This window comes from Panthera onca, chromosome A1 (assembly GCF_046562875.1).
Source record: "Panthera onca isolate mPanOnc1 chromosome A1, mPanOnc1 haplotype 2, whole genome shotgun sequence".
NCBI classification, from domain to species: Eukaryota; Metazoa; Chordata; class Mammalia; order Carnivora; family Felidae; genus Panthera; species Panthera onca.
Window position 1 is genome coordinate 39,292,093 of NC_138339.1, and position 13,037 is coordinate 39,305,129.

General features: G+C 36.0%; 1 protein-coding gene across 2 annotated transcripts in view; it reads left to right on the forward strand.

Moving 5' to 3' along the window:
* Positions 1-13,037, forward strand: part of ITGA1 (integrin subunit alpha 1) — a 165,544-nt gene that overhangs the window by 115,876 nt on the left and 36,631 nt on the right. For both annotated transcript variants that reach the window (XM_060634587.2, XM_060634586.2), the window contains 5 exons: positions 460-603; positions 1,823-2,080; positions 4,706-4,836; positions 9,651-9,817; positions 11,246-11,382. In XM_060634587.2, the coding sequence (XP_060490570.2) occupies positions 460-603; positions 1,823-2,080; positions 4,706-4,836; positions 9,651-9,817; positions 11,246-11,382 (837 nt within the window). The remainder of the gene's footprint in view (positions 1-459; positions 604-1,822; positions 2,081-4,705; positions 4,837-9,650; positions 9,818-11,245; positions 11,383-13,037) is intronic.

Consider the following 13,037-nt stretch of genomic DNA (forward strand, 5'->3'; position numbering starts at 1 on the left):
CACCGGTGTTGCAAGACAAATCAGTTCTTCATACTGTATATTATTCACATTTTCGTATTACTGTAAATAAACATATTGAAGCCATCCCAGAATGCCTTTTATTGTTTTTCTCATTTTATTTTCTTTAACAAAATCATGGTGGCATTACTGATCTTTTCTGCTTTTTGGAGAAGAAAGAGTGTTTAGGATGAAATCTAAAGGAAGCCATTTCTCTTTCTCTCAAGCTGCAGAATCTATGACAGCTGCTCATCCTCAGGGATGGGTCTATTTATTAGCCTCCCACAAGAACCAATAAAGAGCTTCCAGGTAGAATCTGTTTCTGTATTTTATTTCTATTTCTATATATATCTGAATTTCAAATACTCTTCTAGATTACTATAAGTAAAAGAAATGCAGCCTTTAGCTCTCTTGAGAATTTCTGATGTTCATCACACTATTTTGTTTTGTTTTGTACCTTAGATTGGTTCCTACTTTGGCAGTGTTTTAACCACACTTGACGTTGATAAAGATTCTAATACTGACATTCTTCTGGTTGGGGCTCCCATGTACATGGGAACAGAGAAAGAGGAACAAGGGAAAGTGTATGTGTATGCCCTGAATCAGGTAATAATCACTCTGCATTTGGTAGAAATTCGTGAATATCTCTTCCTTTTTTTCAATTTCAAATAAATAATGCAGTTCTAATTTTGTACTCACTTTGCAAAAAGGAGCAAAGAATCTTTCAGGGCCCCTTTACCGTCACCAACTCCTCCATTTCTAAATGAATATTTTACAGTTCTAATAAAGTAGTTCAAACCATCGGATGCTTTCTGCTTGGAAATGTGAACTATCCTTTTTTAGCAGAATATATAGAGATAAATATAAATCTCACTAAACTGCTAAATAAACTAACAGGGCAACCATTCAAGGCTCTGGCCTGGAGGTGTTGGGAACATTAGCAGTTAAAACTGCATTAGCTGTCCAAAAAAGCTGGGGAAGCAGAGAGACTGTGGAGTAGTGAATTTTAAGGCAGTGACATCAGACAGTTACAGTAAACTACTTTGGTCTTTGGAATACTTCATTGGGCTGGAGTGAGGTTTTGTTTTCCACTCCTGACTTTCGACATCATTTGTAGATGAAATAATTCTTGATGTCTTTGTTAGAAGGGTTTTTGCTTTTTACAGCAAAGTCAGTACTTATCTCTTTAGCTTTTTAAATTCTTAGAGTCTCTCCATATTAATTATTTTAATTCATAAATTGTATACCTTTCTTCCTATCATTTTGTTTGCTTCCACCCATCAATTTCTTTGGTCCTTGATGTTTTTCTTTGTTTTCCTAGAAAGTGTGTTCCTGTCCATCATTACTAGTACGTTCTGACCTTTACTGAGTTTGGGGGGGTGCGCACGGGGGTTGCCCTAGATAGCTATAGGAAAAGCTTACTTTTTGAATAGAGTAAATTTTCTCTTTACCCTGTGGAGGAGACTGTATAGAGACTTTTTAAAGAAGCAAATATTGGATGAAAAAAGGATAGCAACCTGAACTGAGGGTTTAAAAGTTGTTATTTGGTTTTAAAAGCATGCTGTGAGTTATATAGTCACTTGATTGCATTAAAAACAGAATCCATTAAAATGCTCAATATGTCTTCTTTCCCACACTTCTACAATCTGTTCTTTAAAATCTTTAACTTTGCTCTCAGATAACCACAATTTTTAAGAAATTTTACAAACTTTGCTGTTGATGTACAAATGGTTTTTAATAGCTCTGATTTAGTACGTACTTAAAAATTTCACTGTGCTGTCGTAACGATAGAAATTCATAAGTATCCTGTTTATCTTTCTTCCAGACAAGGTTTGAATATCAAATGAGCCTGGAACCCATTAAGCAGACTTGTTGTTCATCTCTGAAGCACAATTCATGCACAAAAGAAAACAAAAATGAGCCGTGTGGGGCTCGTTTTGGAACAGCTATTGCTGCTGTGAGAGACCTCAATCTTGATGGATTTGATGACATTGTGATAGGAGCTCCCCTGGAAGATGATCATGGGGGAGCCGTGTACATTTATCATGGGAGTGGCAAAACTATAAGGCAAGAGTATGCACAAGTAAGAAGTTCAACCTACTATTCCCACCCTTAAACATTAAGCGGGTTCAATGCTAGGCTTGCTTCTTGTCTTGCTTCATGAGTTATTTATATTTTTTTCTTCTGACTCTATTGGAAAACTAGATTTAATTCCCTTTTAAGTTTTCTTTATAGAAGCATTTTTTTGTATTTTATCCTCTTTTCTATTTTTTTCTGCTTTTTCTTTTGCCATGGCTCCATGATCTGAGCTTTCAAAATGGTAAAAAACAAAAGAACACTTTATGATGACACTATTTAACATTTGCAATGTGCCTGATCCTAAACAGAGGTTACCACTTTCTTTTTATTTATTTTTTAAAAGCTTATTTATTTATTTTGAGAGAGAGAGAGAGAGAGAGAGAGAGCAAGCAGGTGAGGGGCAGAGAGTGAGGGAGAGAGAGGGAATCCCAAGCAGACTCTGTGCTGTCAACATGGTGCCCAACACAAGGCTTAAACCCATGAACCGTGAGATCATGACCCGAGCCAAAATCAAGAGTTGGATGCCCAACCGACTGAGCCACTGAGGCACCCCAGAGGATACCACTTTCTAAATAAAAGAACAATAATGATATAATTTAGCCAATAAAGAAGATGAGATTATTGTATTTATATTCAGTATCCATGCTGTTGTAATGAAATTGCATTACATTTATATTTATGAATTAAATTAGTATATTTTCATCAAATGAATTTGTGTTCCTGAAGGTTTATAATTTCCTCACAAGTAATCCCTCCTGGAAAAAAATCTGAATAACTAAGCTTAACCTACAAGGGATTTTCTGTTGTTCTTGTTTAAATTTATTGTCAGTTAATGATTCTAATCCATAAATGTAATTTTTTCCTACATGAGCAAAATACAAATTTACAAAAGAGTTTAAAGGAATTCTTCTAATGTAATTGTCTGATTTTTAAGTAACCATGGTAGTTAGGCATTGGACTACTTATATAACATGAAAAGAAAATTGGGTCATCAATTATTTCTTTTTATATTTGACTGTTCTCTCCATACTGTAGTCAAGAGAATTCTCAAAATCCATTCATGTATTGTGAAGTTGTACTTAATTTTTCATAAAGCCATAATGACATTAATGAAACAATAAAGTAAAGGGCATGTTTCAGTAACAACACTTCCATCCATTCAGTAAATTATTTGTTTCTTTCAAAGCAAATATTTCATGGTATTACTTAACTGAAAACAGACAATATTAACCACGGGAATGTGACGCAATTAGGAATTGCAGGAAGGAGTTTCTTTCTTGTGTTCTACCATTTTATTCCTTCACTACTAATCCTGAAAATTCAGTGGAATGGCATTTGCAGTAGAAACAAGAGGATATTTAAATCACTAATAATAGGAATAGACCGTCATAAGAAATTTATTTTGTAAAATGGTGGCTAACTCAAGATGCAGCTTTAAATAACCACAAGAAAGAATATTAGAGTTGATTTTGCTTAATTATTGGAAAAATGCTTTCCCAAGTGTAGGTGAGGATGTGCTCACCTGTTTCCATGGTAACCAGAGGTGCTGCTTGTGTGGGGAATAATCCAGAATCAAACTGAATGAACTCCTCCAGAACCAATGAGGCTGATATCTCCTGATTTGTTTGCTGAAAACATAAGGAAATATTTCCCAATGAGCCACAAATATTTAAGCATGAGAAATGTTTCTATTGGTTTGCCTTGTTTGGCTTCTGAATTTATGGTTTTTAAGTGAAAAACAAGAGGATAAGAAGACCCCCAAGTTTAGGGAGGGTCTGTCAGTCCTTTCTTCTTGCTATCAGTTCTATGAAAATATTATCAGTTTAGGGGCCCCTGGATGGTTGAGCGTCCAACTCTCCATTTTAGCTCAGGTCATGATCCCAGGGTTGTGGGATTAAGCCCCGTGTCAGGCTCCTCCCTAAGTGTGTAGCCTGCTCAGGAATCTCCTCTGTCTCTCTCTCTCTCTCACTCTCCCTCTCTCTAAAATTAAAAATATATATGTTATCAGCTTGAGTCAAAGCTAAACCAGGAAGTACAGCTTTTAAACACACTATGTATGGGTGTACACAGTGTGCACAAATCAATGTTCAAGAACTCCATATTCATTTGTGCCTATCGATTTTATAGTGCCCTTGACCTTTAACAAAGAAGATCATATATTGGAAAATGTATCTGATGGAATGTGCTATTTATACCCAGCCCCCCAATTCATTGACCCCTAAACTGACCCCTAGGACAAACTTCTACTCCCCCTCTTGCTTGTATGATGTGTTTTCAAGGTTCCAGTATCTTCAAATAACTCTGTGGTATGGGACTGAGTGGAAACTAGAAAGGAAGAGCCAGTTACTCACTAATGTTTTCCTTGAGCATTAGACAAGATGACGTTATATAATTTTTTTCTCTCTGGTGTCAGTGACCCTGAAATTATTTTGTCTGTACTATAAAAAGAATAACTTTTGGTAACATCTGAGTAATTCATCTTGTCTCCACATGAGGGGCTTCTTGGGCAGTTTTCCAAAAGGTCTTTAAATTTAATATTATGTTAACCAATCCAAGTTCTCAGATTTATTTAAAACTGTTTTTGAATATACTCTTCTGGCATAAAACCTCTCTGTTGGTACTTTCACAGCGTATTGCATCAGGTGGAGATGGCAAGACACTGAAATTTTTTGGCCAGTCTATCCATGGAGAAATGGATCTAAATGGGGACGGTCTGACTGATGTGACTATTGGGGGCCTTGGTGGTGCTGCCCTCTTCTGGTATGTATTTTAATAACATCCTATTAGTCATAACATTTCACAAATAGTTCCAGAGCTCGGTATGACTAGAGCTCATTCATACGAAATATTTTCCTTTATGCTCTGTTATTTAGATAAAAGTTATGTAGTTCAAGAAGCTGGAGAAGTCAATAAATCTTAAAAATAAAGAAACCATATTAAAGAAACAAGTAGAATCAACCCTTAATTTGGGGTATCTATTATGTGCTCAGCACTAAGGTAGGTATTCTGTTTTAGGGAGCAGCATAGGAGAGAAAGAGGGCCTCATAGAGAATTATATAAAAAGAAACCATCCCTAACTTTGAGTTGTTCACAGACTTTTATGGTAATTGATTCTTCATTCTTCATTTACCTAATACATGTAATTAGACAATTGTACTTCATTGTCTGTATATACATTGTTGGTCAAGCATAGAAACATCTTCAGTGATATCTCTACTCAGCCTTTAAAATGTCTGCATCCTCAAATTAATTTCAGTTCATTCTAAAATTCTAGTCAATGGTCAGATATATATATTAATACCATTTTACTTATTAACTTATTTATTAATAAAATAATTTATTGGTAATGTCATTAATAACCCCATTTTAACTAGTTAAAAAACACAGTTTCAAAAAGGGTTCTTTTTGGAGGAAAAGTGACTAAAAAATCAAGGATAATCTTAAGATAAATTTCGTGTGATAATTTTTTTAAATGTTTCAAACTTCACTAAGAAATATAATTAAAAGGGCACCTGGGTGGCTCAACTGGCTAAGCATCTGACTCTTCATCTCAGCTCAGGTCATTATCTCCCAGTTTGTGAGTCTGATCCCCACATCAGGCTCTGCACTGATGGCATGGAGCCTGCTTGGGATTCTGTCTCTCCTCTCTGCCCCTCTCCCCTGCTTGTGGCGCTCTCTCTGTCTCTCTCTCTCTCTCAAAATAAATAAACTTAAAAAAAAAGAAATTAAAAATACATACAATGGAAATATTTAATATAAAAATATATTTATATTTATGCCATGTGCTTTGATGGCAAATCCATATATTGATTCTTCCAAATCAATCATTAGTTTAAAGTAATTTAGATGGGGCGCCTGGGTGGCTCAGTCCGTTAAGCGTCCGACTTCGGCTCAGGTCATGATCTCACGGTCCGTGAGTTCGAGCCCCGCGTCAGGCTCTGTGCTGACAGCTCAGAGCCTGGAGCCTGCTTCAGATTCTGTGTCTCCCTCTCTCTCTGACCCTCCCCCATTCATGCTCTGTCTCTCTCTGTCTCAAAAATAAATAAACATTAAAAAAATTTTTAAAAATAAAATAAAATAATTTAGATGGAAACAAATATCAATGGTCTTTTCCCCAAAAATATTGTCTAGAAAAGTAGTGAAGATAGAGACCTGAAACTAGATGACTTTGTCATAATTTAAGATAACTAATTGCAACTATAATTACAATTTATAACATTGTAATAGCATTGTATGGTGACAGATGGCAATTGTACTTATTGTAGTGAGCGTAAGGTGATGAATATAATTGTTGAATCACTATGTTACACATTTGAAACTAATATAAAATTATATGTCAACTATAGTTCACCTTAAAAAACTCAAGGAAAAGAAACATTTTAAAAAAAGATACTGTTTAAGAACTAATGGCCAAATACAAATTGCATATTAAACTGTACGCAGATAATAACTATTATGTTAAGAAATGTTTTAACTGTACAGTGCGGGGGTGGGGGGTGAGAGGGAGAAAGAAAACTGTAAGGTGATGCCTAGGAAAGGAGAATGCCAGGCAGCAAGTAGCTGTGACTTTGGGGATGACAGACCCAAAACCAGCTGAAATCACCAGTGTCAGCAACAAAGGGTATATTTACTTTTTTGTATGAACTGGTAATCATGAATTAATTTATTATGATAACCTTAACTCAAGCATATTTATTGTATTCACTCTCATATTAAATATATATATCTATTTTTATGTATATGCAATATGAATATATATGCAATATGCACATATATATGTATATATGCTATATATATATATATATATATATATATATATATATATATATACACATACATACAATAAGGGCAATTTTTACTCTCCAGTTTTGTTTCAAAGGCTTCTTACAAAGCTCTGAAGACTTACTTATGACCTCTTTTGCTGCCGGTCAGTGCTTTATCATTAATGGGCCAAAATGACCCATTTTGGACAGAGTTGGGTCCCTGTCACTCCCAGCAGAATGGACCAAACCAGCATACAGGGACACAAAGACCAAGACTTCACAATGCTGAAGGAGGGATTGAGAGTGGATATAGATGGCAGGCAATAAACAGAGGCCCACCAGCAGTCAGGGACGTCCAGGAACAGATATTGAGAGCCCTATCATGTGGAATAGATTGCACCATAACCCCTTTAAAGACCTGGTTGGGGCAGAGAGATGTGCAGTGGGGAGCTTCATTCTTGGAGTATCCAAACTACTATGCAGGAAATTAGACATGCTCATTCATTGCTGGTGAAAGAGTAAACTGTTTAAAACACATTAGAAGGTATTTGTCAATAAGTGTTAAAAAGCCTTAAAATATTTACACTTTTTAACACAGAATTTAGTTCCTAAAATTAAAAAAAAAGAAGTTTTTAGTGTTTATTTAGTTTTGAGAGACAGAGAGAGATAGGGCATGAGTGGCGGAGGGGCAGAGAGAGAGGGAGACAAAGAATCCAAAGCAGGCTCCAGGCTCTGATCTGTCAGCACAGAGCACAATGCAGGGCTTGAACTCAGGAACTGCAAGATCATGACCTGAGCCGAAGTCAGACGCTTAACTGACTGAGCCACCCAGGAGTCCCAATTTCTGAACAATTTTTAAAACTCTAATCTTTATCTAAGATATATAATCTTTAGAGCCATCACAGCACTGTGCTAGCAACTTTGTAAAAAACAAATTAGTACAGGAGTGCCTGGGTGGCTCAGTTTTTTCAGCGTCCAACTTGGGCTCAGGTCACGTTCTCCTGGTTTGTGAGTTTGAGCCCCACGTTGGGCTCTGTGCTGACAGCATGGATCCTGGCTCCTGCTTCAAATTCTGTATCTCCTTCTCTCTCTGCTCCTCCCCTGCTCACTCTCTGTCTCTCTCTCTCTCTTTCAAAAATAAAAATAAACATTAAAAAAGCTTTTTTAATAAAAAACAAATTAACACAAATGTACCATAAGAAAGGATTGAGTAAATAGGTTACAATACATGTGTATGCTGGAATAATTTATTGTCATTAAAAATAATGTTCCCAGAAAAATACAAATATTATAAGGCTGTTCATTATATCATGATAAGTTTTAAAAGTATTTACGGATACATATGTACATGCATGTGTGTGTATGTGTCTTTTTCCCACACACATACGCACACACACATATCCATATCTATAGATAATATATTCTTCTGCAAAGAAAAAAAGCATATCGAATGTTAATGGTGATTATTGCTGAGTAGTAAAATTACAAGTGATTTCTGTTGTCTTTGTTTCCTTTTTTATGCTTCCATGTTTTCTTTGGGTAAAATGTTTTAAAAGAAAAGTAACTATAGTTTTTTTAATGCAAAATCAAATTGGGGACCTATGTATTCACAAGCTACCCAGCTATAGGACCTGTACTTGTCTGTACAAGTATTACAGTGGACAGAAGCTGTCCATGGGCCTTTGGACTCTTTTCAGATTGGAAACAAACTTGAAAATTCCCAAAATATGGTTTTGGTTCTGAAGTTGCACCTGAGCACTTGGTTCCATCTTTTTTCCATCACAAGAAAACAGATTTTTGGCTTATGAACTGTAAGGAGTGAAAAATAATTTTCCTTCAACCTTCTAAGTTCTTGGCTGAGATCCCTGTTATAAAAGATTAACAAGAGAAAAATAAGTAGAGATTTATAAATTTGTATATCTCATGTATACATAGGAGATACCCAGAGAAAAATGAGTAATTCCTTGAGGTGGTTTAGAATTCAGACTTAAATCCCATTTTATTTATTTTTTAAGTTTATTTATTTATTTTGAGAGAGAGAGATTATAGGAGAGGCAGAGAGAGAAGGAGAGAGACAGAATCCCAAGCAGGCTCTGCACTGTAAACATGGAGCCTGATGTGGGGCTGGAACTCATGAACCATGAGATCATGACCTGAGTTGAAATCAAGAGTCAGACGCTTAACCAACTGAGCCACCCAGGAACCCCAGACTTAAATATCATTTTAATAGAGACAAGAGAGAAGATATGTAGGCCTCTACGGGGAGAGTAAATGATTTTTAAGAAAAATGAGTGGGCCTTGGAAAAAATAAATGGGTGATATGATAGTTTGTGACCAAGTTCATCTCAGTGTGGTGTCTCTTATGTTGTGATAAGAGTCAGTCCTCTCTGGTTGATGAACCCGAGTTGAGTTCCTTTTGGAGTATCTGTCTTTAGGTAGAAGGAAATTTCAGAGAAAGCTTCTTCCTGTATTTACAGTTTATCAAGTGCCTACAGCTCAAAATAATCAATATACCAAAGTGATATGTTTTGGGGTGACATGTCCTAAAATCCTGTAATCACATTTTGGGGTGGCATATTCTCCTACCATTTAGCACCAGAAGTTGAAGATGGTTCCAAAACATCCTGGGTGTCCTCGGAACATCATATACCACCTCTTCTGTATCAAAAACTCACCAAAGAAACGGAGTCCTGAGAGGCCAACTATACACAAAGAAGAATCCCCATCAGTGCATTCACACTGCACTGGCATAGTGATGGCATTCATTAAATGTGACAGTATGTGAGCAGTCATCACCGTTTATGTTTGTAGGTCCCGAGATGTGGCTGTAGTTAAAGTGACCATGAATTTTGAACCCAATAAAGTGAATATCCAAAAGAAAAACTGCCATGTGGAAGGAAAGGAAACAGTATGCATAAATGCTACAGTGTGTTTTGATGTGAAATTAAAGTCCAAAGAAGACAGAATTTACACAGCTGGTGAGTATAATATGTATACCAAGTACTTTGGGGCAGGAGGACAATACATTTGCTCCCACATCAGGAAATCCAGTAAGATATTGTATTTCCTCTGTGATAGGGATCTGCATTTCACCCTTGCCCCTGTGAACATGCTGAACCTTGAAAAAAAAAAATCTACTGAAGAAAGAATATGTTATGGAACCCAGTAAGTTCTGTAGCAGACACTGTATGGTTATATGCAATGGCCTCAACAGTCCATGGTTCCCCTCTGGCTCTCCCCTTTACCGCAAACAACCAGGTACTAAAAACAATAATAATAATACAAGTTTGGAGATTAGAGTTTGGAAACTGGGCTCCAGAGGAGCCCAGTTTTCCTTCCTGTGGGTTTTCACAAACCCTCTCTTCCTTCTTCTGCCCCCTCTTTGGTAAGACTGATATTGCAGGGGACCTGAATGCTTTGCCACCCCCACCTGACTGAGGTCTCTTTGCTCTACTCAGAAGGTGACCCTGGCTTTTGAGAATCAGACATGCTCCATGTGTGACTTCTCAGGCACAGCCTGGGTGTCTCCTCCTCCCTACACGCACACTTCCTAAGGTGTTTTTTTAAAGATATTAAAACGTGTTAGAGTCAAAACTGTGGAGGCCATTGGCTGCAAAAGAGTAGTTCACTCTACAAACCAAGGGTAAGTGAAATATGAAAAATCATTAATCCTTAAAGTCTGTTTTTCTTAGTTTGCTCTACATGTGCATAATTATGCTCTGCAATGGTCCTCTGATTAGAAGATAATTAGCTATAGGAGTGTAAAATAATGATTTACATTTTCATGTACAACATTATTTCAGTCTCATTTGATTTCTATACAGTAACTAAGGGTTCAAATGAGTAGGACTGTTGCCTTTTTAGAAAGTGTAAGGTTTAACTTGTTTTTTTATTTTGGTACACCTATTTTCTTAAACTTATTTTATTATGTGCTTTGAACATAATCTAAAATGACCTTTTCACAAAATAGGTAAAAATTCATTAGTGTATTTTTTGTGTGTGTCTTTTGAAATATATTCAATATTCTAAGCAGGACTTCAACATTGCTAAACTAAAAATAATAATAATAATTTAAGTGAAAACCCAGTAAACACATGCATGGTCAGGAAATTAGTTGAGATGTAGGTGTATATGTATGTGTGTGTGCATATGTACATATACATTATAAAATAAGTGTAATTAAACATTAAAAGCATAGTGAACTCCGAAGGTGGTTCTGTAGAGTTCCCAAAGATTATCTTTATGACTATGAGTACCATTGTACTACAGTAATGGGGATAAGCTGAATAATAGAAACTATTTGTTGATTGATTGCTCACAAGGTTTTTCTATAATGCTAATTTAATCAACTGGACCATATGAAAGTTACCCCAAGTAAATGTTTCTTGTCATTTTTTTTTCCCCAGATATACAGTACCGTGTCACACTCGATTCACTAAGACAGATATCACGAAGTTTTTTCTCTGGAACTCAAGAAAGAAAGATTCAAAGAAACATCACAGTTCAAGAATCAGAATGCACTAAGCTTTCCTTCTACATGTTGGCAAGTAAATCATATGTTATGGTTGCTTTATTCCAAATCAAGAATAAAGCACAGATGTCTTATTTCAAGTCACCCATATTACTTTATTTTGGAGTGCACATCACAAAGTAACCTTCATTTTATTTGGTCACTTTTATCAGAAAATCACAGACCTGATCTTCTCATTCCCAAATATATTTCATAAGATTATCTTTCATCTTCCCTGTGGGTATGTTATCAGATACCCATATATTATGGAATAGCAAAAGGCACAGTGCACTGGTTGATAAGAGACCTTCTGCCTTCATTCACTTACTCATTTCTTGTATCCATTCATTTATTCTTTCAACTTGAAACCATCATTTAACTTTTGTGGGCCTCATCTGTCAAATGTAGATAAGTGGCTACATGCCCTGAAAACTTTTGGGCCATATGCTTTCCCGGGTCCCTTCTTATCCACTGAATTATGTATGTTGCTCTTTGACTTTAAATTGAAGAGGAAAAAATCTGTTATTTTTTATTTCATGATAACCTAAGTTTCTTTATGATACCTAAGTTTCTTTCTATTACAGTGATGAGGGAGCCTTAGAAAGCAAATTCTTAATCTCCAGAGATGGCTAGGAAGCCCTTTTGAACCATTTAAAATGCATTTTATTGAGTCATTGTGTAAATGGGGAACATTCCCAATAAGGGCAGGAGTTTCTTAAACATTTTCTTATAATGTACATGGTACTTAAAAAAAGAGAGAGAGACCGAGTGAGAGAAGAATGGATATTATGAGAAGACACTGATTTTAGTGACTGAGACAGACCTGGAGCTTGTACATGATCTTGGAATTTTAAAGGAAACAGGCTAGGTTTCTCCCACCTCCGACTTATTTCTGTATTATTGATGTATTCATATTCTACATGTTTAAGATATTATAGTTGGGGTAGGGAAGTGACAGAAAACATGCCCTGCTGGTGTACTGTATTTCTCCTCAGCGATTTTCAAGTTAATATTCCCCATGACATACATTGAAATTAATTTATCTGTCAACACTAACATCAATCTATAATCAGAAAAAACAATTGGAGTTATCGTCCTATCTACTTCATCAGAACTGAGCGTTTAGGAGTTCGAACTTGTATAAAATCCAAAAGGGCGTGAAACCAGATGTGGCACCGCCTCCAACCTAATAGAAGTAACTGTAGTGTATATTTGTCCAAAATTTAGATTCTAGCTGTGTCTGTGCACTATGTGTGAACCAGTTTCAAAATTTCCAAAATTTTTTTGCATTTAAATGGATACTTTAACATTTGTTCCAGAGTTAGCCAGGATGGAATTTATAGCAAGGCTTCCCCACATTCCAAGTGGTTTTCACCAACTTGTTTAGTCTCTTAGAGGCCCAGTTTTTCAGATGTAAAATAATGACTATAAGAGTCATTCATCTTGGAGGATGTTGAAATACTTCTCAATAATGTCTGTAAAGTTCATAATTCTGGACATGCCATAAATAATGGCCATTGCTGATGATAGTATAAAACAATATTGATTGCATTCATACTACTTACATATCACTTTATATTATGAAATTCTTACAACTCCAGGCATATATTATGCTAATTAAATTCAACTCAATTTAAATAAAGTTTGCGGGGGAGTGCCGGAAGATGGCGGCGTAGGAGGACGCGGGG